This window comes from Nylanderia fulva, unplaced genomic scaffold (genome assembly GCF_048542155.1).
Source record: "Nylanderia fulva isolate GAGA-0341 unplaced genomic scaffold, ASM4854215v1 Scaffold302, whole genome shotgun sequence".
NCBI classification, from domain to species: domain Eukaryota; kingdom Metazoa; phylum Arthropoda; class Insecta; order Hymenoptera; family Formicidae; genus Nylanderia; species Nylanderia fulva.
Window position 1 is genome coordinate 1 of NW_028190371.1, and position 27,568 is coordinate 27,568.

Sequence of the window (27,568 nt, forward strand, 5' to 3'; positions counted from 1 at the left end):
TACAATCAAACATATTTAAATAGGTATCTGGATTAACGTCGTACACCACTATTTCTGGTTGCAAACTGTATCAAAATCAACAAACTCAAGGATTTATACCTGTGCAAAATTCTCACAAGACACTAAAGTGTATGGAATGTGGTGCTGTGTTTACCAATTATCAAGAACTCTGTGTACACAATCGACTGCATTTACCCTTTATACAAGATAACATACCTATGCAGCATATGCACATTGTAGAATCTCAAAATTCGTATCTCAATTTTACCCATGTCGGTACAAATTTTATCAATGATAATAATATAAATATGCAATTATCTCCATCAGTTAGATCAAATATGGTGCATGCTATGTCGTTGAATGAACAAAACTCGAGTCGTGCTGCTTGTGCCTTGCATTGTTCCTTGTGCAATCATACATTCACTAATAGGAAACAATTAATAACTCATAATATAACGCATAGTACGGAGCGTGTCAATATATCGTGCGATAATGAAAATATAGAGATATGCGAAAATTCTAATCCCATTCCGCAAAATTTAAGTTATGAAAGATCTGTTCATTCCGTTGATAATCATATTCAAAATCTATCATATCAAAGATCTACTATGGATGATAATGATGGAATGCAAAATCTAAACTTTCCAGAAAACATCGATCTGGATGGCGTTCAAGAGAATAGTTCGGAACGTGTACAAAATGTAACAATACACTCTGAAAATAACGTTCAATCAATTACAGAAGGTTTAAGATTTATAAAGGCATCTGAAAAAGATAAGCAACTCATAATCGAGTATCACGGATGTTCAATTGATAATAGTTATAAACAATCTGACATAAAAAATACGGAAGATGGTCACGCGAAGAAGCACCAGTGCGAACTATGTTTAAAACAATTTTCACAAAAATCTAAATTACTCGCTCATCAATTGTCTCACTCTGGCCAACAACCGTTCAAGTGTCTAAGCTGTGGCAAAGCTTATGCATCAAAAAGCAAACTCAATGCGCACATGAGATTACACACAAAAACCAATGTGTATCAATGTAAGATATGCGATAAAATATTTTCATATCCGTCGTACTTAGAGGAACACATAAAAATACATAATAAAGGTGGCAGCAATAGACCACAGAGCAAGGAATTTGAATGTAGCGTTTGTAATAAACGTTTCCAACTCTTGAAGAATTTGAAAGCTCACGAAAGACTTCACACCGGAAAAGGTTTAATGCAATGTGAGATTTGTGATAAAAAATTTAGTCATAATTATAATTTAAAAATGCATCTACAAACACATAAGACAATGAAAGTACACAAGTGCGAATACTATGACAAACGGTTTGTACAGAAAGGTAATTTAGTTGAACATTTACGGATCCATACTAAAATAAAGCCGTTCGTGTGTAAATTATGTGGCAAAAAATTTGCGCAATCAAGTCATCTTAAAAGTCATGAAGCTTCGCACGGCGTTTTGCGACAGCATCAATGTCGATTATGCGGAAAGAGGTTCAAATTAGCTAATCACTTGAAACGACATTTAAATTTACATATTGGTCCAAAGATGTATAAATGCAATCAATGTAATCAAATGTTTTCACAATCTTTTAGTCTAACAAGACATTTAAAAAGGCACAATGAATCACATACGTAATTTAATTGCAATTTATGCATAAAAAAATAGTTTTTATATATATACATATAAAATAATAATAATAATAGTAATTGCACAGAGGGTGTTTCAGAAGGAATGATCAGGTTTTAGGACCATGATTGTATACATTATTTTAAGCAAAGAAGTTTATGTATAAACATGTCTGTAATTATGTATAAACATGTTCTATTCTGGATGATCGTTATAAAGATACAAGTGTTAAAGTTTAAGAAAAAATATATTCATTAATTTAATATAACCAAATGTTATGAGTTATATTAAATTTTAACAGTTTTAATATTTTAAATTAACAGTTATATTAAATTTTCTCATTGTTTCTTATTACTATGACTACAAATATAAACAATAGGTCACGTTTGATAATTCTGTGTTAGTTAAAAATTTTTATTTTCTGTAATAATTAAAAAGACTCATATTTACTTATGCCAAAATTATTAATTAAAATTACTGTTTATTAATTAATATTAATTATTTAAATGTATTATAAGCTTAACATTTCGTGTAACTTTTGGTTCTAATAACTTAATAAATGTATTCGTTCTTAAGACTGAATTGGCTACTTTTAAAGGCACATTTTATAATTGCAAAAAAAAAAATTTCTTTTGTCTATATTTGTGTATTATTTTAATTTTATTAATTATTATTTTCATGTTATATTGAAGTATAAAGGAATTTAAGATCTGAAATTTGATATACGCCTTTTTTGGGCGTAAATAAAATAATGCCAAAACAAAAAATATGTATTCTTTGTACTCATTATAAAAATGTTTATCATGTAACATTTTTAATTCTTGTAACTTTGTAAGATTGTAATTAGAATATTTATGCCTTCTCGCAGTTGCTCTTCTGTGATTGTTAATGGTGGCGATATCCTAATAATTTGACCGTGTGCAGGTCTTGTCAACAATCCAGCATCTCGCAGCTTCAGACAGATATCCCAACCATCAGCAAATTCTATAAATAAAAGATTCATCAAATGTATCATACATAACAAGATTCAATGTTCTTTATGTACAAGGTGTATTGGAGTTTTGGAAAGTTCTGAAGGTAAACTACATAAATATATAATAAAAAATGGGTGTTTTTATTTAAAAAATTCACAAAGTGATTTTACGTGACTTTGATAGTGTTTGTCGTCATACTAATATTATTATGTAATGCGCTATTTAAAACCCTACAAGTTTGTCCGAACCATTTTTTTCTAAATGCATTTATGAAATATTCTACTGTTTCCAGACTTTTGACACAGCTTATATGTATACACACACACGCGCACGCACGGTATTCGGCAACAGGTAGGATATACAGTGACCGGCAAAAGTAAAAAGCCACCTCATCTATAAGACTGGTTTGTTTCATAAAGGTAAAAAATGTTATAGGTTTTTATAATTGGAAAAATTAAGGAGATTCAACACTTTTTGTACACCCTGTATAATACAAAAAAAGGAAGGTGTTGTTTGATTTATAATCTATTTATCACTTTATCATACTTTTTCGTTTAAAGATATCGACAATGCGGAATAAAGTCGCAAGATATGATTCGAAATTTACGTACGCATCAACAAGTATTTTATCTTTGTCTGTATCGCGTAACAAAGTTTTAATTTGTCGACGAGTTATCAAATGATAGCTTAATTGGTTCATGATACCTTTGTTGATGACTAGGCCAGCCAAAAGACCACGTCCACGAAATTCTGTCGCGATGTTCTTTGGCAGTTTATTTAATTCTTCTTTCAAAATATACCCAAGTTTTTTTGCATTCTCCGCCAAATTCTCTTCTTCCAAGATTTTAACCGCCTCCAGGGCAACCTGATTTCCGAGCGGACTACCACCGAAGGTACTTCCATGCGAACCTGTCTCCAGACAGAGCATTATCTGAAAAGACAATTAATGTAGATTTTAAAAGACTAAACGCAACGCGCGCGTTGCGCGTGCCATTAGTATGGTTTTTTTAATTTTATAATTGTCAACCCAATAAGCACAAGTACACCCTATGTACGTACAGCGGATGTCCGGTCGAACATTGTGTACATCCATCGGATGTCCAGATTACCTGCAGCGGACGTACAAGGGACGTCCATTGTACGTCCGTTTGCAACTGGTCTGGACGTCCATAAGTCGTCCATTATTGGTCATTTATGGATTTTAAATGGATAAATTATGTATCTAATGGACGAATTTTGGATCTTTTATGAATAAATTTTAAATCTTTAATAAACATATTTTGGTTCTTTATTATACATGTATATCGTTGAAAATGACATTTAAAATTCATAAAGAAGAAATTTATAAGCAATAATAAATTTGACATGCAAAATTAATTCATTTTTATACTAATCATAAAATATTGCAGAATATTTCTTATTTTCGCATTTTATTTATCCGAATTTTTATTTGTCCAATTTCTTCAATTAATTCAATATCTAAATTTCTTGTGTTGGGATAGTATCAGAAAGGTTAAACTGATCAAAATAATTATAACATATTTAACTGTAATAGCCACTTTTTGCATGCGCTTTATAATTCTCTTAACTAAATTTAATAGCAAGATGGACAGCGAATCTTGCGTCGCATAGCGGCAAATGAAGGAACTATTACAAGATAATATTGCATAGTATATTTTGCAATGTCTCCAATGAAATATTAAATTTATAATATTTGCACAATATTGCTTCAATATTTATTATGATACAATGAAATAAAATATTTATGCAATATTTTAGCAATATTTCGTGCTGTAAGAGAATTTGATGGACATCCTGTGGACGTCCAAATATTAGTCACTGATGGATGTCCGAAATCGGATGTACAATGGACGTTCATTTCATGTCCATGGACGTACATACGTAAAATGGATATAAAATGAACGTCCATAGGACGTCTTGTGCCATCTGGGAAGTTGTTAATCTTCGCAATGCGACAGTTGTTTGATACTTTCAATTTAACAACAAAGCGACTCGCGATAAACAATCAGTACCGCAGAAAAGCGACAACAATACTTGGGAGAATGCCCTTTTTAAAAAGGGGCATAATTTTAATTCTCGAATTTCTATTATGTAAGTATTACATAATTTTAATTTATCGAATATATATTATGTACATAATTTTAATTCGCCGAATTGATATTACAAACAATTTTAATTCGCCGAATTTCTTTTATATACATAATATAAATTCACCGAATTTCCATTATATACTTAATATTAATTTGCCAAATTTCAATTATGTACATAATTTTAATTCCCAAATTTCTATTATATACATAATTTTAATTACCGAATTTTTATTATATGTATGTACATAATTTTAATTTTTCTATTATATATATAATTTTAAATCATCGAATTTCTATCATGTACATAATTTTAATTTCCGAAAATCTATTATGTACGTAATTTAAATTCGCCGAATTTCTATTATGAACATTTTAATTCGTCAGATTTCTATCATGTACATAAATTTAATTCACCGAATTCATATTACGAACATAATACAAATTTATCGGATTTCCATCACGTATAATATAAATTTATTGAGTTTCTATTATGCACATAATGTTAATTTGTCAAATTTCTATTATGTATATAATAAAAATATAGGAATTATAATTATGTATATGTAATAGAAAGGTGAATTAAAATTATGTATAACTTAAATAATAGAAATTCGAGAATTAATATTATGTACATAATAGAAATTCGATGATTTAAATATGTGTTTGTACATTTAAGAAAAATTTGGTAACTAAAATTATATACATATACGTAATAGAAATTCGGGAATTAATATATTATGTACGTAATAGAAATATGGTGAATTAAAATTATGTACATAACAGAAATTTGGCGAATTTTTATGTGCATAATGGAAATTCGGCGAATTGTGTATAATATAATAATTCGGCGAATTAAAATTATGTATATAATGGAAATTCGCTTACTTACATTTTGCTCTGCTGTCCTCTTGACAATAGCTTTAGATTGAATAGCAGCAAATGCATTCCATATGAAATTAAATATTATCTTCCGAATGTGTACAGAATACGTGCACGCGCGCGCGCGAATGTAGTACGAAAAATAATTAATATCTTAATATATTTATATAAAATTTATATATAATTTTTATTTTGAAAACTGTTAACCCTATCAACAGCTACTCGATGCTGACGTATAACGACAAATCGAGACAAACAATCAGCATCGCGGAAAAGCTACGACAATGTCAAGAACATGCCTTTTTTAGAAAGGGGACTTTTGTCGAAACGATCGTAGTATAGTATAGTATATACTTTAGAGCTTCTACGCGTTATCATATTTACATAAAAAACTCACATTAATTCTATATGAATTGATAAAATCAACTGGTTTCCTCATAGATTTTGTATTTTATAATCTACTGAACAAAAGATGTAATAAATTCAAAGCTAAATAATGGATAATTACTGACTCCCTTCGCCCCCTCAAATTATAGTCAATGATTTACAATGTCCAAATTTTTTGTATTTAATTGATAAATTAATAATTGTCCATTTAATTTTGAGTTTATTACATTTATTATTCAGCAGATTATAAGCTATAACCCCAAATGAGAAATATTTTTATCGACTCTCAATATTAAGAATAATATATGATATTTTAAATCGGCCAATAGAGCCCAAGCGCGAAAATAACATATGAAAAATAGCTGATTTTTTTTGAAGAAATTCAATTTTATATAAGATTAGTGCGGCGTTTTTCCAACAAATTAAGATGCGTAAATGAAATCATAATTATTAAAATGTTTTATATTTTGTCTAAAATTATACATATATAATATTAAATAAGAAACAAAATGTGGACGAGTGATTTTAACGGCTACAATAAAGTTTCTTCTTTTAAGATTCCTATATAGCTTCTCGCCGCGGACATGGACATTGTGACGTCAGAGCGCGAAAGCACACGCTGAAAATTCTTAGATGCCATTTTTTAATAAAAAGATATTTCGATGAAACTATTTCAGATGACTTTAGCACACTTGTAAAATACCTCGAAAACTATACGTACTTTTCCTTTGTCAGTCAATCAACAACCATAAAATGATCCTGATATCAAACTTTATTATGCGGAATAATTGCGCATGTGCAAGGACCAGACGGACTGGTCCTCTCGTATTACAGTCATTTTATAGCTGTTGATTGATTATAAAGGAAAAAGGCTAGTTTTCGAGGTATTTTAAAAGTGCTAAAGCCATCTGAAGTGCTGTTTCATCGAAATATCTTTTAAATGGCATCTAAGAATTTTTAGCGTATTTTCTCGCCTTTGACGTCACAATAAATGTAACGAGGTTGGCGAGAACCCAGGAGCCTTAAGTTTTACCTCATCATCTGCCAGAACGCCGGAAACCGGGTACATGCCACCAGAAAGTGCTTTCCCCAAAATAAGAATATCCGGTCTACAGTCTTCGTAATCGATTGCCATACGCGTACCAGTTCTGCAGAGGCCAGTCTGCACCTCATCGGCGATCCATAAAACATTGTATTTTGTGCACAGTTCTCTTACACGTTTTAAATAGCCATCCTGAACAAAATAGAAAGTCAAAAGAAAAAAAATAATGACTATTTGCAGAAAAGTAATTATATTACTCATCTCTTTCTAAATTTTTAATAGTTAGAAAAGGTACTCGAAAAGCAGTTTTTTGTTTTTGTTTTTATTTAGCAAAGAAGCAAGATACTTCGAATCACAAGACTTTTTTCAACATTTTAATGATATATCTACGGCAAAATTAAACAATGGCTTATTGTTATACAATATTCACAAAATCTTTGCATCAACTTACATTTGGCACCACTACACCGGCTTCTCCCTGAATAGGTTCTACCATGAACGCACAGATATTAGGATTCTCTTCGAATTTTTTCTCCAAAACGATCGGATCGTTGTATGGCACTTTCTCGAAAAGGGGTACGTAAGGACCGAAATCAGTGTAGCAGTTTGGATCCGACGAGGCCGACAGAGCCGCTAATGAACGGCCCCAAAAATTTCCGTTAGCAAACACAACGGTAGCCTTGTTGCTCGCTATTTTCTTTACTCTGTAGCCCCAGCGTCTGGCCAATTTTATGGCTGTATCGCCACCTTCGACACCTTGTAACCGATAAAACAAATGATAGAGTTTCTATAATTTTTTACAATATCTCTAAATTAATTTTATCCAATAAATTAACAATAAATTTTAGAAAATTACATTTTTAGTAACTTTCTTTCTTCTTTTATATAAATTGAAAATTCATATAATAAAGAGTGTGATTTTAAAAATCTACATCTACAAAGGATAATGCTCAAAATCAGGGAGAGAAAATAATATCGGCGTTTATTAATGAAATATAGGTATTGTCGATAGTCTAGTCTAGTAAAACAAAGTTGTAATGGTCATAACTCGATTGATGCATGGAAGTCAAGAGTTTTACAGCAAATACGAAAAAAAATTGTAATAAGATTCTATAAAAATTTTAACTATCAGGCTAAAAGTATACGCACAAAATATATTTTCTGACAATATTACATCTAAAAAATTTGAAAAAATAGGTCGCAACTGTCAGATGTGACGTTCATAATTTTTAGAACAAACAAAATTGAATTTAAAAAATATTTTATGAAATCTTTCTTTTGAATTCTAATACGCACTAGATAATGTCAAATTCATCAAAAGGGTATAATCTCAATCTTCCCATTAAGTTGTGAAAACTCGCATCTATGTACAAAATAATAAAGTAAAAAAAATGCTAATATCCCTATCGGGTTAATGCATGGATTATTCGCCATGACAATTTCAGTTTTTACCGGAAGCACTTTGCGAGGCTCAGATACAGTTCAAACCCGGAAAGCAAAATGCGCGCAAATTATTAGTAGATTGGCGACAAATTTCTACAAAAGTTGCTAATAGATCGGCATCTATTATTTTCGCAATTTGTTTACGATTTGCTAGCAGAACCTGCTTACAGAATCTGACAAATTGGCAGATTGACGTCAGAAACCGAGAAAAGTCTTGGGATCAAATTGTGTACGCACAGATCCTGTTCGGTTTCTGGTGACAATCTGACCTAATGTCATGTTAGATTCTGTCGTCAATTTGCTGTCAGATTCTGTGAGCATAATTCGGCTCGATTTTTGACACTAATTTGTTGATTACACCAGTAATAATTATTTCTGCAACAAATCTGTAACCTTTTTTATGATAACACTTGATATCAAACACTTGGTATGATTTGATATCGGCAGACTTTGCTATCTGGGTGATATTTCTTAAGTCTGTTGCTTGCCGTCATCACGAAAAAGTTTCCGTTGCAAATAACCCACTTTTGTAGTAACATTTTCATATTTGCTTTGTAACTCTTAACCTTATGCACCAATCAAGTTATGACCATCACAACTTTTGTTCCATTAGGCGAGATTTATCTAAGGACATTCATATTATTGATGGGCGCCGAAAGCCAGATTTTGGCATTCTCCTTTCTTATTTACCTGAAATTTTAAACAAAAGTATCCAGAAAATCAGGGAATTTTTTTACAAGATTTAAATAGACACCTTCTATATATAAAAAGTTTTAAAAAAATTGTTAATAAATCTGCACCTGTATTCATAGGTAAAAACCGATCCCATCCGAGAAGTTTTGTCAGATATTCTCCTAATTCTCCATGAGGTTCCGTATAGAATGCTCTTGATGTATGCGCCAGCTTTCCAGCTTGTTCTCTCATGACTTTCACTAGTCGTGGATGACAGTGGCCCTGATTGACGGTCGAGAATCCCGCTAAAAAATCAAGGTAACGCTTTCCATTGTTGTCCCACAGATAGACTCCTTCTCCACGGGTTAGGACAACCGGTAGCGGTTTGAAGTGTATACCGCCGTACTTGTTGTCGCGGTCAATCACTTGCTGGGTACTCAAGAATCTCTTCTTATCTGATTCTCTTATAATATTGAGGAACTTCTGCCTTATGGATTGCATGGTTATATATTTTTTAATCCTGTTTATAGTCCATAAATATATACACGTTAATAATGTACGAATCTTTCTGTCTATTTTAGATTATTATATCTTTATAATAAGTTAAAATTAATAATTCATAAAATTAAAATAACAATTTAAGAATAAGTTGTATAATTATATTAAAAAAACAATTGCTATTAATTCTAACAATAAGTGAAAGAAATTATTGCACAAACACATACACACATATATATTTACCTCGTGATTAACATAGTATTTTTACATACAGAAGAGAGAAAGAATATTACTAATATAATATATTAATATACACAGAAAAAATACCGTCTTTTTTTTTAACGCGAATAGGAATGTTTAAAATGCCGAGAAATAGTCTGCAAGCAATTCCGTCAATCTTGCTTTTATATCCAGTTGGTAAAAGATACGGTAAAAGATATGATTACTTATTTACTGGCATTGTACATATAAGCATTGCGACAGGTATAGCAGATTTAAAATAAATACCGTTACAAACAAAACCATATCAGATAAAGAGTATAATACTGACAATAAAAGGAATAAAGGCACCACAGTGCCAAAGTAAATGAGTAAACAATAAACAATAATTTGAGATAGCTTCTACATATATCAAAAAATAAAATTATTCAATTTGAAAAAAAAAAAATGTATTGTAGATACAGTTTTCAATTATTATTGTCAACAGGTTAATATGATAGAGTAATTATGTAATATATGTAAAAGAAAATTAAATATGAGATCAAATTTTGGAAATATAACTTAAAAATGGTGGATTATGTATTTTATATATTTTACTAATTCGGATTCATTGAATAATATAATACATGTATTTTTATTGGCTTCTACATTAAGAATACCTGGAGAAAACAAAATTATTCAAGTTGAATTAAACTCTTCTATATTAATACAATTTCCAAGAATATTTTTATCATTGTCAAAAAGATGATATATGTGATCATCTATATATATAAAACAAAATTAATTTAAGATCAAATCTTGGAAATATAAGACTTTAAACAATTTTGGATTATATGTTTTACTAAATTGCGTTTGTTAAATAATATAAATATATTTTTTATATAAATGTATACTTTTATTTGTTAAAAATATAAAAAACGTAATATTTAAGAATAAAAATAATAAAAAAGGAAAAAGAAGAAGATACATGTATTCGCATTAACAAGATACGCATTATTATTCAACTGTTAATTGAATTTATAAGTGATATAAATTAAATGAAGTATATTAAAGCTAGAAAAAATAGACATCTTTTTTATCAAATATAATTCATCTACTATTCTGTATGTTTTATTACTTATTAGTTCTATGATCCTGTAGAAATAATAATTTATATAATTAAGTGGCATCCCAGCAAACACCGATATATAATTGTTACATTGCTATAATAAAACGGAATATAACAGGTAATATAACGTGTACGTTACATGTAACATCCATGTTAGTTGTAATTTCCCACTCATAGGTGTAACATTTTTAATATAACATAGATTACATTGTGTAGTTATATTGTAATTATATACCAAATAGCACATTGATGTATTGATATAAGTCAATGCTATCTTGGGATATAATATGACAATATAACTACAATGTAATATATGTAATATTAAAAATGTTACATTTATGAGTGAGAAATTACAACTAACATATACATTACATGTAACATGCTTGAGTATATAACATTTATATACTGTGTTTGCTGGGATATATCACGCAGATAACCACTTCACATACATTATTATTATAAACATATTATTTTAAATTTAGTTTCTCATTATTTAATTAAGAATGAGAAATAATTTAGCGGGATAAATAAATTTATTATGAAATAAGACACATACATATATATAATAGTTTCATAAATTTTATTATTTAAATGTCGATTGTGCAACGACGAGGTTACAAATATGTATATATTTTTCGATAAGTTTTATCTCTCGTATATTATTTGCGTAGAGAATATTTTATCGTATTAAGCTATTAATAGCCGAAACATGATAAATCACATACAAGCACACATATATTCTCTCTCTATATGTTATAGTCTTTATCATTATTAAAATAACAATATGATTTAAAATGATTTTCTTTAACATAATCGAAAACATTATCATAAACAAGACCAACATTAATGATCCTATTATCACATGCACTTATATGTACGCCGCGTTTAATTGTATCTGATGAATAAACATTGGTAAACAACAATTCATAATTTGAAAATATGTATTTATATATATATATATATATATGTGTGTGTGTGTGTGTGTGCGTGCGTGCGTGCGTACGTGCGTGTGCGTGTGTGTGTGTATACGTCAATGTATACTCGTTTAATCTTCGCAATATATTGAGAATTATTGATTAATTTCCATCTGTCAAAAGATCGAATTTTTTTATTGATATAGCACTTGTATATAGATTAAGATATATTGCATGGATATTATAAAAGTCGAGACAAACATTATATTTTGTTTACACGAAGTTTTATATATGAAGTATCTAGATAGCACACAATATTTATGATAAAGATTTATAAATATTTATGAATATATATTTTTTTCAAATATTATATAAATACAATATTTTGGAAATGTTTTATAAAAGCGCCTTTATTTAACATTATTAAAACATAGATTAAATATTTCATATAATATTTATGGTATGTAAAGATAAATATATTTATAGTAATTATTTTGTAAATATTTTTTAACTAAATTGTTAGTTCTTTTATTTAACGCTATGTGACGTACGTATCTTTCTCATATTTGATTTATGTCGTGAGAATAATTATATAAGGCTGGTAAAAATGGAAATTAATAAAATTAAAAATGTCAAAATTATTTCTATTTTTGAGCTACATTCTGAAACAGAATGTCTTTTAACAAATAAATTTACATATATATCGATGTGTACGTAAATTTGTTAAACTACTGTGTTGCTTAATTCTACATGGGTTTGCAATGGTTAATTTTTCATAAGATTCTACATGAGTTTGCAATGGTTAATTTTTCATAGGATTCTACATAGGTTTGCAATGGGTACGATTCTACATGGGTTTGCAATGGTTAATTTTGCCTAGGATTCTACATGGGTTTGCAATGATTAATTTTTCATAGGATTCTACATGGGTTTGCAATAAGATAGGATTCTACATGGGTTTGCAATAAGATAGGATTCTACATGGGTTTGCAATGGATAATTTTTGTTAATGGCGTGCCCTTAACTGGTCGCCTTTTTTTACCTTTTTTTAAAGGTGAGTTTTTAGAGATTATATCATTCATTTTTGTATATTTTTATGACCGGAATAGAACAATTATTAAACATGTTTATCTAAACTTCTTTGCTTAAAATGATGTGTACAATCATATCCTAGAATCCTGATCATTCCTCCTAAAGCACCCTATTTATATAAATTTACCCATATGTGTGTGTGTGTGTGTGTACTAATGTTGAGCATTTTTTATACATTTTCTATTAAATTTAGATAAAAGTTGCAGGATTTCGAAAAAGAAAAAGTTGACACAGACTTTTTCCTAAACGGCGATTTTCAAGGTTATTTAAAGGTCACTTATATTTTCAAAATAGAATTACCTTAATTTTTCTCATATAAATCGATTCCTCGCAACATTTACTATAAAAAGTTGTAAAGGTATAATTTTTACATAATCTTACATAAACTTCGAAATATTACAAATATTTTATTTTATGAAATATTTCAGTTTATGTAAAATTATGTTAACTATCTTTTAAATTATTCACTTTTATAGTGAATATTGCAACAAATTGGTTTATATATATAATATATATATAACATCAGTTATTATTAATTGATGTTTACATTTATTTTTAGACTTACTAGAGCTCAAATGCTCCACATTTTTTGCAAAAACTGTTTATTCTACAGATTTCAAATATGCTTTTAAATGATGATTGAATATTTCCTTTTTTTAATTATTTTTATTATTATTTTTCAATCTCAATCAACTTTTATAACTTTATGCCAGCACGATACAAATATACATGTGTCTTTATTTTTTTTATTATTTTCATTATTATTTTTCAATCTCAATCAACTTCTATAACCTTATGCCAGCAGGATACAAATACATGTAATGTCTTTATTATTGTATCAACTCTTGTCTTTTCCATGTAACCATGTTTTCATAGTTTGAATTATCCCTTCATCTTCTCAATCTTTCGCAGAGATTTAATTAATTAAATACACTTCACACGAAATAAAGTTTGCTGGAAGATATACAGCAAACGATAACTGTAAAAACATGATTACGTGGAAAGAACAAGAGTTGGTACAGTAAAGGCAAGTAAGTAAGTACATGTAATGTATCGTATTGGCATAACGCTATATCCGCGGAGCAGATAATGTGGCTGTAGAGGTAGTCTGCAGTGCAGCTAATGTGGACGTAGATGTTGATTGAGATAATTGTCTAAATATAAAATAGAATTTCAAAATTTAGTTTAAAAAGCTGTTGCATATATAAATAAAGTTTATTTTTTCTAAATTTGGAATATGTTTAATTAATTAATTTTTTAAGTCTATGTTTAATAAATTTTTTAAGTCTGTATTCAATAATTTTATTCCTTTGATAAATACATGTATGTCTTTATTTTGATATGTTTAATATAATTAGAAATTCATTATTAATTAGATATGTAAACTATAAATTTATATATAATATTTGAAACTATATGTGAATATTTAAATTTTTATCTTCTCCTTCCTCTCCTTCAATCTCTTTAATATCAATATGTGTATGTGTGTACACGCGCGCACATTTGTACGTATTTATTTAATTATTGGATAGTTGAGAGTACTTAATTGATAAAAAATTATGACAATAATAATCCTTTTGTTTCTTTTTCTTATTATTTACTCAGATTTTTTTGTCTATCTTATAAGATAAACACTTTATAGATTGAATATTTCAAGTAAACTAATTGTAAGTAAATTTCACATTAATGCATATAGATGTTTAATCATGAATGTACTAAATAAGTACACAAGACGAACAGTGAGTGAGTGAGTGAGAATGAGAGAGAGTGTGTGTGTGTGCGTGTGTGTGTGAGAAAGAGAGAGAGAGAGAGAGAGAGAGAGAGAGAGAGAGAGAGAGAGAGAGAGAGAGAGAGTTAGCCAACATAACCCCGCACGCTGCCGATATGGCGGAGCGCCACTATCGCCATCTGTTGTAAAACGTGCGAGATGGACAAAATTACCACTACATGCATCTTGCATGTGTTGTGTACGTGTGATATATGTGTGCGCATGTGTTGTATACATGTGAATACGTGTAGCACGATACTACTATGTATGCGTGGTCGTTGATGATGACAATAATGATGACGGGGACGTTTCTTAATAGAAATTTTTCATATTTCGACTTTGCATTTATATATCTCTGCTTACAAATCACGTAGAGCAGAAATAAAGACACTTTTATTATATAATTCGAACTCAATCTATCGATTAAGTCTAGTATAAACTCGATTGCTTCAGCCATTATTGAGGATTCGAAATATTATAAAGACTCAAATGTCCGACTCGCGTTAAGATACACGGTGTCTCCGCTACGCCCTTAACTGGTCGCGAGACACTACCGTGTCTCTTGATGTATATATGTATATTATAAAGACTCAAATGTCTGACTCGCGTTAAGATACACGGTGTCTCCGCTACGCCCTTAACTGGTCGCGAGACACTACCGTGTCTCTTGATATACAGGGTGTCTCGAAATGATCGGGTCAACTCTCACATAGAGGTAGAACGGATCAAACTAAGTAGAAAAGTCCTGTGCCGTTTTGCAATATTCGGGATAAATAATGAGATATTAATTAAAAAAGATCGATCAATAGGCGCGAGTATAAGCACGCCGCGGGAAGGACGGCTCACCGCTAGGCTGGTCGCTAAGCTGCTGGTCGCTAGGCACGCGCGGCGCGTGTAGCGTAAGAACAAGCGACCAGCTTAGCGACCAGCCTAGCGGTGGGCCGTCTTTTTACGTGACCTTTACGTGACCTTTAAATGACGATCCAAGATAAAACTGATAAGATCATTGGATAGCTTATTTTAAGCCATTAAATTATTATATGAATCTTTTTTGTAGGACTTTTATTTTCCGAGATAATCAGGGGTCTCCTTTTTATTACATCCTGTATAAGTGTATTTTATTTTTCAAAATGTTTTCTATCTTAATATTTTATTTTGCCGCAAAATTAATACAAAATTGTCCAAAATCAAATTGAAATTAATACCAAATATATATTTCCATTAAATATACGAAAGAATGGTCTTAGAAATAATATCTGCGCATTCGTGTATTTGTTCCTCTGTGATAATCAATGGCGGTGCCAAACGAATGATGTGTCCATGTGTTGGTTTCGCTAAAAGTCTGTGTTTCTTCAGTTTCAAGCACACATCCATTGCATTGATCTTTTTATCGATGACGATGGCGTTCAAAAGACCTTTTCCCCTCACCAGAGTGATCACGTCTCTCGGTAGTTTGTTCAGTTCGTCCCTGAAGACGTGACCAAGTCTTTCTGCGTTCTCAGCAAGCTTCTCTTCTTCCAGAACGCGAAGCGCTTCGTGAGCAATTCTGCATCCCAGGGGATTTCCACCATACGTGGATCCATGTTCGCCGGGTTTAATGGTGAGCATGACGGGATCATTCGCCAACACACCGGAAACTGGATAGAATCCTCCGGACAAAGCTTTACCAAGAATCAGGATGTCCGGCTTCACATTCTCATGATCAACGGCGATTCGCTTCCCCGTCCTCGCCAAACCGGTCTGCACTTCGTCCTGCGATCCATAGGACATTATGTCTTGTACAGAGCTCTCTAATTCCACTCAGATAGCCATCCTTTCCGGGACAGGAAGAAATTTAAAGATAGAGCTCGACATTGACAATAAATGCTTTTTGAATAAAATGCTTATAAGGCTATCCTTGATCTTCATTGATCATGTCTAATCTTTTCCCTTATCTAATCTTTTCCCTTATAATCAATTAACACATGTCAAATGAGTGAAATATGAGGCTCAGTCCGTCTGGTCCTTGCACATGCGCAGTCATTCTGTATGACGAAGTCTGATGTTTCAATTATCTTACAGCTGTTGATTGATTGTCAAGGAAAAGGATAGTTTTCGAACATATTTACGAGTGTGCCAAAAGATTTTGTAGTGTTGGTTCATTGAAATTTTTTTATCTAAAAATAACATGCAAAAGTTTTCAGTATGTATTTTCTCGCTTTTGACGTCACGATTTCGACATGGTCGATGAGGATCAAGGAGCCTTACATAAATATCTTCTTGTTACCTTAGGAACCACAACGCCAGCTTCACCTTGGATAGGCTCTACCATGAAGGCGCAAATGTTCGGATCAACAAAGATTCGTTCGAGCGCAGGTAGATCATCGTAAGGAACAATCTCAAAACCCGGCATGAATGGCCCGAAACCACTATAACTAGTCGGATCGGTACTTGAGGAGACGGCGCTCATGGTTCTTCCCCAAAAATTGCCTTCCGCAAATACGATTTTGGCTTGATTCGACGGTATTCCTTTACAAGAATATCCCCATTTCCGTGCCAACTTGCATGCCGTTTCCCCACCTTCCACGCCCGTATTCATTGGAAGCCACTTGTCATATCTAAGATATAAAATATTTAAATATGTATATGAATAAATTTTCATGGATAAATATTACAAAATTATACAACACACATTTTTCAGAAGAAATATTTGTATTAATATATTAAATTAAAATATTATATAATGTTAAATAATTTTGAATAGATTAAAAAATTGTTTATTAGTTATACAAGTGTCCCAGATCTACCGTGTATAACCTATTAATGGTAGATTCCTGAGATTTGGAGAGGACTTTTCTTCAAAGAGGAAAATGTCGAGAGAGGGAGACAGTCATTTTTTGAATGTTCCATATTTTCATCATGTATTTTTGTAACTAAGTCTTAAAATAAAATTCTATTAAAAGTATAAATTCTACCTAAAATTATAACTAAAGAATGTCATTTTTAATATTTCATTTTTACAACCTGGGAAAAAAAGGCCCATGTATAATTATATATATAAATGTACATAAAATATAAAATACAATAAATGTTTTTTTATTTAAACAAATAATAAACAGTAAAGATCGTCAGTAATAACTAATCCAAATTTCAATGATAAAAGTCGACCAAACTGGCAATAATTTATTAAAGATGCTTAATTGAAATACGTTTCGACTGTCATTGCAGCTCTTTTCACACAAGTAAACCTATAAACAATTACACAAAAATAATTATAACTTTTATCTAACCATTAATCACACAAATCAAGAGACACGGTAGTGTCTCGCGACCAGTTAAGGACGTAGCCGAGACACCGTGTATCTTAACGCGAGTCGGACATTTGAGTCTTTATAATATTTCGAATTCTCAATAACGGCTGAAGCAATCGAGTTTATACTAGACTTAATCGATAGATTGAGTTTGAATTATATAATAAAAGTGTATTTATTTCTGCTCTACGTGATTTGTAAGCAGAGATATATAATTGCAAAGTCGAAATATGAAAAATTTCTTTTAAGAAACGTCCCCGTCATCATCATTATTATTTTCATCATCGACCACGCAAACATAGTAGTATCGTGCTACACGTATTCACACGTATACAACACATGCGCACACATATATCACACGTACACAACACATAAATAGATGCATGTATTGGAAATGTCCATCTCGCACGTTTTACAACAGACGGCGATAGTTGCCCTCCGCTATATTGACAGCGTGCGGGGTTAGATATTTTCAATCAATCAACGTGCGGGGTTAGATATTTTCAATTTCAATTTTTACATTCAATTTTAATGTTATTATTTGCAAATTTATGGTCATAATATTTCAATAATATTTCAATTATATAAATGCCTATGTATGAGTATGCATATATTTTTAATAATAGTTGCCCTCCGCTATATTGACAGCGTGCGGGGTTAGATATTTTCAATTTCAATTTTTACATTCAATTTTAATGTTATTATTTGCAAATTTATTGTCATAATAATTTATGTGCAAGTTTACAGTCTGTGAAACAAAATCAGATATTTTGCTATTATTTCAATAATATTTCAATTATATAAATGCCTATGTATGAGTATGCATATATTTTTAATAATTTTCTTAATTAGCTTCTATATTTTTTTCAGTTGTACATCAAGCAGGTAGCATTATCAGCTCACTTGTGAGCATGGGTTGGGCAATGGCTAGTTATCATCGCAGCATTCGATTAGCTTAACAAGATAAATCTAATATCAGTGCTATAGGAACTATTTTACAATTTTTCTGGCATTTTCTTATTGCAGGTACATATATATCCAATAATTAATATACAAAATTAAATATTATTCATCACACACTTTGTATCAAAATAATATATTTTTTAAAATTTATTTTAAATTTATTTAATCATTTTTATCATTGTGATTGTAGTGGCAAGGATCTTATTGCTCAGTGTCATTGCAAGCATCTGGCCTGTATATACCATAATATATTGTGTAATACATTGGCTAAGTATGACAATATAGATTTTGATAGATTCCCATGGAATATTGGAATTTTGTCGGACTTACAGTCATCCACCACATATGCAGCCTACAATTAAAGAACGCATTTATTCCATATGATTTGCTTCCGTTATTGGAATATTTAAAATAAAAATTTTATTAATAAATTTCGATGAAATAATTTATAAGAGGTTGAAGAAACTATGAAACAAATTCAGTCTCATAAAAGGGTAGTTGGAACAATAGTGGTGAATTCAGAAGGTATTACATGAGATCATTGACATGATTTACTTGTAGTTGTAAACAAAAATTTATAAAATTATATTTGTTTTAGGTATTCCTATAAAGTCAACATTAGATAATACGACAACAGTTCAATACGCAGGTTTGATAAGTCAATTGTCAGATAAAGCTCGTTCTGTCGTACGTGACTTGAATCCAACAAATGATTTAACTTTCTTGCGCATACGTAGCAAAAAACATAAAATTATGATGGCACCAGATAAAGAATTCATATTAATAGTAGTACAAAATCCAGTTGATTGATATTTAAAAGAAACAAAAATATATTTCAAAGTTAAGATTTATTTTTTTGGTTGTTAATTTAATCTGTATGCTACATTGGATGTTAATATCTATTCAATTAAATAAAGAAAAATAAAAGAATAAAGCTTAAAAATTATACAAAATGCAGTATTTAATTACTAATTTAACAAATTATGAACTTTTAGAGTTTTTAAATAGTGCTTTCTTCTTTGGTAACAATATTATATTTTTAAGTTTGATAATTATGAAAATATGTATATATAGTAATTCATGGCATGTTTATTTTTGTATTTAATACAATTATAAATGTACATTTCTCATCAATAAAATATCACAGTATCTTTTTTATAATTTAATTTTAATATTGAGATTGTTTTTATTCAGTGGAAAAAAAAATGTGTAGTTGGTCCCTATTAATTATACATACATATAAGAGTGTCGCACAAATAATTCTATGCAGTCTTTTTAAGATAATATAAAAATACTTATAAATATAATCAATTAAAATACATATAATCAAAATTGTATGTATTAAAATTCAATAGCATATAAAAAAGATTTTTTAAAATTATATATATATAATAAAAATCCAACATTTTATATATATATATATATATATCTATATATATATAAATATATATTTATTTATTGTATATCATAAATATATATTTATTTATTTATATTTACCTATCTTTTTTTTATATATATGGTAGAAATACAATGTATGAGTTATTTTATTTTGCAAAATTTTTGAAAGTTAAACTATTAATTACAATGAAATTATTTCATATAATACCGAGATTCTTTTCATAATAAAGATTAAGAGAGAGTTAGATTTTATCATAAGATTTATAAAAGTCATAAGATAAGGTTAATTGCATATTGTATAGTTTATCTCTCATTTTTTAAAGTAAATAAATATCAAAGTTACATTGCTTGAACTGGTGCGTTTGAAGTATGTTGTCTTTTTGAGGGATGCAAGACAATATAGTACAAAAGCATTGCTGTAATTCCCAAGAAAAAGGAAATGATACAAATAATAAAGATTATATTAAAGTACTAAGCCTCTTTAACTGCAGGAGGACAAGCATATTGCCATAATAAATTTGCTGCAATATTTTCAAAAAAGCAGATAACATAGAAAGATAGATGTTTTCAAAATGTTTTGCTATCTACAGCATTGAGATATATAAAAATGTGCACTATGCCAATAACGGAAGCAAATAATATGGAATAAATGCGTTCTTTAATTGTAGGCTGCATATGTGGTGGATGACTGCAAGTCCGACAAAATTCCAATATTCCATGGGAATCTATCAAAATCCATATTGTCATACTTAGCCAATGTATTACACAATATATTATGGTATATACAGGCCAGATGCTTGCAATGACACTGAGCAATAAAATCCTTGCCACTACAATCACAATGATAAAAATGATTAAATAAATTTAAAATAAATTTTTAAAAATATATTATTTTGATACAAATTGTGTGATGAATAATATTTAATTTTGTATATTAATTATTGGATATATATGTACCTAAAATAAGAAAATGCCAGAAAAATTGAATTTGCTTATTTATTTAAAGATGCTTATCATATACAAAAATGAATGATATAATCTCTAAAAACTCACCTTTAAAAAAAGGTAAAAAAAGGCGACCAGTTAAGGGCACGCCATTAACAAAAATTATCCATTGCAAACCCATGTACAATAGAATTGTATGAAAAATTATCGATTATAAACCCATGTACAATCGTAACAAAAGTAATGAAATAAAAAAAAAATTGCGCCAAGTGAAAGTAGAAACTTGTACCAGTGGAAAATTAAAGTTGCAGACATATATAGAGTCGTATAATGAATCAATAAAAATTTAAATTTGCAAATGTAGAATTGTACCATAAAAAAACTTATCTTTTAAAAAAAAAGATAAACAAGATGCCAAGTCCATGCGCCATGTGAAAAAGTGTTAAACAAAAAAGTATTTTTAAGTAAAAAAATCTATCAATTGACAAAAATTTATGTTCTAAAATTAATATCTCTACAAAAAGTAATGTCCAATTATTGCGCGAATAAATAAACATTTTTATAAAAAATTAAAATTTAAAAACTTATGCAAATTTAAAATTAATATAAAATAAAAAGAAATAAAAAAATTTTAGTTAAAAAAACTGGGCGCGCTGCTAAATAATATTCTAATGATATTAAAATTAAATTGTTACTTTTAAACTCATTGCAGCGCGCCCAGTTTTTTTAACTAAAATTTTTTTATTTCTTTTTATTTTATATTAATTTTAAATTTGCATAAGTTTTTAAATTTTAATTTTTTATAAAAATGTTTATTTATTCGCGCAATAATTGGACATTACTTTTTGTAGAGATATTAATTTTAGAACATAAATTTTTGTCAATTGATAGATTTTTTTACTTAAAAATACTTTTTTGTTTAACACTTTTTCACATGGCGCATGGACTTGGCATCTTGTTTATCTTTTTTTTTAAAAGATAAGTTTTTTTATGGTACAATTCTACATTTGCAAATTTAAATTTTTATTGATTCATTATACGACTCTATATATGTCTGCAACTTTAATTTTCCACTGGTACAAGTTTCTACTTTCACTTGGCGCAATTTTTTTTTTATTTCATTACTTTTGTTACGATTGTACATGGGTTTATAATCGATAATTTTTCATACAATTCTATTGTACATGGGTTTGCAATGGATAATTTTTGTTAATGGCGTGCCCTTAACTGGTCGCCTTTTTTTACCTTTTTTTAAAGGTGAGTTTTTAGAGATTATAATTATAAACGCCAAATATCAGTAAACCAAGAATACATTACCTACTAAGCAAAAGTATATAATTCATTAGTAAAACTAAATTAAGTTCACTGCAGACTGATATAATATTCACAATTGCTTTAATGAACAATGTAAAATTGACATAATAAACAAGAACATATAAAGATATTAACCGCTCGCATGAATCTTATTGTTAGTCACTAATCGTTAAGCAAATAACATGTAATGTGTCAGTTACAAACTAATAACAGTAACAAATAAATAAATAAATATAATTAAATAGCGTCAAGAACACGATCATAAATCTCACTAAAACTCTCCGTATCTTTCTGTAAATTAATACTCTATTTTTTATTAACGATTAGTGATTAGTGATTAACGATTAGTGACTAAAAGATTCATGCGAGCGGTTAACATCTTTATATATTCCTGTTTATTATGTCAGTTTTACATTGTTCATTAAAACAATTGTGAATATTATGTCAGTCTGCAGTAAACTTAGTTTAGTCTTACTAATGAATTATATACTTCCGCTTAGTAGGTAATGTATTCTTCGTTTACTGATATTTGGCGTTTATAATTATTTGTGTGATTAATGGTTGAATAAAAGTTAGAAGTATTTGTGTGTAATTGTTTATAGATTAACTTGAAAAGAACTGCAATGACCGTCGAAACGTTGTATTTCAATTAAGCATCTTTTAATAAATTATTGCCAGTTTGGTTGACTTTTATCATTAATTGAAATTAGGTTTTTTATTTGCTTTTTTCTTCTTTTACTTAATTATCCCAGGTAGCACATGTACGTTTCAGAAATGTTTCCTAGACGTATCCAAAATTTATTAACCGTTTAAGTACTTTTAAGAAACGTCCCAACAAGAACGTCTTTAAAATTATAATTTAAGAAACATTTCTTTTACGTTTAAATTATATCTCCACAGCACGAAATATTGCTAAAATATTGCAATAAAATAAATATTTCAATATCAAACTACATTACAAATATTGCAACAATACTATAAAATACAAATATTATAAATTAATATTTTATAAGAGACATTGCAAAATTTTATTGCTTTATTATAATGCATTCACATAGTTCCTTTATTTACCGTTATGCGTCGCAAGTTGAGCTATCTATCTCGCTATTAAGTTTTAGTCAGATAATTATATAAAGCATACAAAAAGTAGCTATTACAATCAATAATTTTTATTAGTTTAATTCTTTTGACAATCCCAACAGATTAAACTGATTATTAAAAAATTGGTTAAGTAAATGTCCGAATAAATAAAGAAAATAAATAAGAAATATTTTACAATATTTCATAAATGTCATATTAAGTCGAAAATGTATCAGCATTACAAAAATTATTGCACAATATGCGATTTAGGAGCAGACATAGCAAATATATCTATATTATTGCAAATTCACGAATGAAGTATAAAACGGTAAAAAGTGATATTTTGAACGTTTCTTAAACTCGAAAATAAACGTTTTCCTAAACGTTTTTCGAGTGGACATTTTAATCAAATATAAACGTTTCTGAAACGAATATGTGCTACCTGGGATTTTTCTTCGATTTGCTGAGCATTTAGCGCAAATCTGTTTTTAATTTACGATTGATAAATCTGTTCTCAGTTTGTTGCGTCAATCTGTCGTCGCACTGTTAATGACAGATCTGCTCTGGCGTTACACCCAACTTGATGTTAGAATTAGGATATGCTTTCAACTTTTGATTGCAATTGGGGCGCACTCGAGGACACTCGTAGGCTCTGGATTTGCAGTCGTATTTGGTCATATTTTGTTTCCCGATTGTTAACAATTTTCAAGCAAATGGTTGTTAGTTGGGTTAAGTTTATCTTCAGATACTCTGTAGCCAATGACTGTTTCCACCGAGAGTTCGAATCCGGTCAGAGTCGAGTCACAATCGGGTTATAGTGAGCACTCTTACGGTGGAAACACCAATAACCCTACCTGACTCTGACCCGACTTTGACCCGATTCGAACTCTAGGTGGAAACATAGTCAATGAAATGATCCGTACAGTGTCTGAAGATGAACTTAAGACGATCTTAAATATAAGACCTGACTGTGAATATTGGCCTAACATCAACTGCGTTACGCAGATTCTGCTCGGTTTCTGCCGTCAATCTGCTGTCAGATATATGTGCACAGGCTCTGCGTGGTTTTTGCTGATAATCCGCTCACATTGCCTGTCAGCAGGCTTTGTCGCATTTTTGGCAACAATTTGCCAACATCGTTTGATAGAGTAACTTCTGTATGAAAATTAAATTTTGTCTTTTTCTGACAGCATAAATTGATTGCAGATTTTGCTCAAATCTGTTCACGTATGTTTGATATTTGATATTTTATATGTGTATATATAATTATCTGTAGATTATTATATATATTATACTTTTGCTTTCACGCACGGTTCTCATACCGTTATCAATTAATCTTATCAATATAAGCTTAGGTTTCAAAGGTAGCGCATTACATACCCGAAAAGTTTCGTAATATATTCTTCGAATTCACCCAAAATATCGGAATAAAACGCTCTAGATGTCAGAGTTAATGTCTTGGCTTGATCGATCATCGCTTTGCAGATTCTTGGATGACAGTGACCTTGATTGACTGCTGAATAAGCACTTAGAAAATCGAAATACCGTTTACCCTCAACATCCCACATAAAAACACCTTGAGCTTTGCACAGGGCCACGGGAAGCGGATGGTAATTATGTGCCCCATACTTTGATTCGCGTTCAAATATTTCTTGAGAGCTAAGGTTTCTGCGATATTGAATAATGTGCTATAGAGAGAAGAGAATTTTAAGTTAATTCATTTTTAAAATATTTAAAAATATTTATACATATATATAAAGTCTTAATAATAAAAAATTATAATTATATATAAAAATAAATCTTTAAGTTATTACAAAAATTTTTTTTAATTTCTTTACATTTTTGAATGACATTTTTGTATGTATATTTAATTATATTAATTATAAGATTACTTTAAGTATAATACAAAATTGTATAAAAAATTAATTATAAAATAAACTTATATAAAATTAATTGTATTAAAAATAAATTATATAAAATTGTATATACATTACCTGAGGTTGAGAGGATAATAGCATTCTTGCCGATCCTTTAATATTTAGCAGCGCCATTCTCGCTAATAAATTGAAAGATATATTGAAGTACTTATTGCTTGTTAAGAGGCGACAAACTGTAGAACGAGAAATTGATATTAGATCATTTTCTGACTGCATAAACTATTATAAGTGATAAAAGGTTCACGAAAAGTGTGTGTGTGTGTGTGTGTGTGTGTGTGTGTGTGTGTGTATTACGAAGATCTAACAGAGAAGTGTAAGAAAGTTAGACTTATACATATTTTGTTACTGTTTTATGCAGCAATTATATTTGATAAAGTGAAAGTTTATCTTTAGTACAGCATTTTTATTCCTTTGAAAAATATTAATTTAAATATTTGTCAAAAAAAAAATATATTTTCAATTTATATATTTAGTTATATATTTATTTACAATTTTTTCTATATATTTAAAAAAATATTTTTATATAGACAAACTTTTAAACTATAAAATATTGTACACAGCTATACAATATTGTACATAATAATTAATATTGTACACAATAATTAATATTGTATAATTACAATTATTAATATTTATAATTATATAATAAATTATTTAACAATTTTTTAAATCATATGATAATCATTTATTTGTTGATTTATTATTCCTTATTAATTCTTTAAAGGTAATAAGTATCATATGTAAAGAACTTTAGGTTAGTCATATTAATTATATTATCTATATTTTCTGAAGTTATCATAAAGAGATTACGATGCTTGAATCTTTATGTATAATTATAATATAATGTTTAACGATTGAAAATCATATATTAAGAGTTTAAAGAAGATTGATTTGTTAAATCATCTTTTATTCGCGGTAAAATTTTCGGTCCAAATTAATATGTTAACGAATGAACTAATGTGTTAATTTTTTCAACACTGTCACTATAACAACACATACATGAACAAACTTACTTCAGCGGTTCTAATCAGACTCTGACGAATAATATTGTGTTCGTCTTCTGCGTGCAAGTTCAACTTTTATTTATCTTAATCGTACTGTAGAGTGTGTACTGAAGGATAACATTAATATACAGTGTGTCCAGAAAATCGCCCGTAATACTTCGGGAGGTGATTTGGAATCTAAAAGGAAAAAAAAATTATATAAACATAGGCCTGGAAATAAATTATTTCCGAATTATAACTATACTTTTAGGTTTCAAAAAACATAATTTATAGTTTGCTTGGCATTTTTCTCTTAGTTTTTTTTTTAATTTAAAATTTTTTAAAAATTAAAAATATATGATAATCAAGCTCGTATCAAATAAAAAATTAATTCAAAATACAAAGGCTTATAAACGAGCAAATATGGTTGGAAGTGTAAAATTAATATAATATTATAAATGGGACATCAAATTGCATGATACGTTTCGTCACTTACTTACGACTTCTCAATCGCTGAACTTAATACTAATACCTAACATATATGATAAAATTCTAAAATTTCTTATTTTTAATACAATGGTTGTCTTATTAGTGATTATATATGTTTGTCCTTGTTCTTCATATTATAATAGTTTCGGTGATCGGTAATAATTTATAGTCAATATATGTTAAAATTAGCATACAATTAAACGTTTATACGGATTTTTTAAGTATACATAAATCTTGTCAAAATGCATGTTACTTACAATTTTTGTCGGTTTGATCTTCATCATAGTGTGTGTGTTCTTTTGTAACATATAGGCTGAATATACGTAGAATCTCTCTCCCAAGCTTTATACATATATTATTTAGCGGAAGTTTATTTATATATTGAAATTTATTTATATATGGTTTATTTTGTCTAAAATCGG

General features: G+C 29.2%; 2 protein-coding genes, 1 long non-coding RNA gene and 1 pseudogene across 4 annotated transcripts; 2 read left to right on the plus strand and 2 right to left on the minus strand.

Moving 5' to 3' along the window:
* Positions 1-23: 23 nt before the first annotated feature.
* Positions 24-3,890, plus strand: LOC146722513 (uncharacterized; the record flags this gene model as incomplete). The annotated part of the gene is made up of 2 exons (XM_085484667.1): positions 24-2,717; positions 2,907-3,890. A coding segment is annotated over one exon (1,626 nt), but the record flags the coding sequence as incomplete, so codon positions are not given.
* On the minus strand, positions 1,616-10,087 carry LOC146722514 (ornithine aminotransferase, mitochondrial-like). The gene is made up of 6 exons (XM_085484666.1): positions 9,890-10,087; positions 9,277-9,668; positions 7,485-7,789; positions 7,025-7,225; positions 3,320-3,545; positions 1,616-2,624 (listed from the first exon to the last, which is right to left on the minus strand). Exons 1-6 carry the CDS (start codon positions 9,901-9,903, stop codon positions 2,455-2,457), a joined length of 1,308 nt encoding a protein of 435 aa, XP_085340792.1. The 5' UTR covers positions 9,904-10,087; the 3' UTR covers positions 1,616-2,454.
* Positions 10,088-15,792: 5,705 nt separating this feature from the next.
* LOC146722515 (ornithine aminotransferase, mitochondrial-like) lies at positions 15,793-26,770 on the minus strand (annotated as a pseudogene). The gene is made up of 5 exons (XR_014925121.1): positions 26,688-26,770; positions 25,732-25,847; positions 25,118-25,425; positions 17,014-17,344; positions 15,793-16,560 (listed from the first exon to the last, which is right to left on the minus strand). The product of XR_014925121.1 is annotated as an ornithine aminotransferase, mitochondrial-like (transcript).
* On the plus strand, positions 18,037-19,974 carry LOC146722516 (uncharacterized). The gene is made up of 4 exons (XR_014925122.1): positions 18,037-18,529; positions 18,908-19,063; positions 19,191-19,525; positions 19,599-19,974. It is a non-coding gene; the product is annotated as an uncharacterized LOC146722516 (long non-coding RNA).
* Positions 26,771-27,568: the final 798 nt, after the last annotated feature.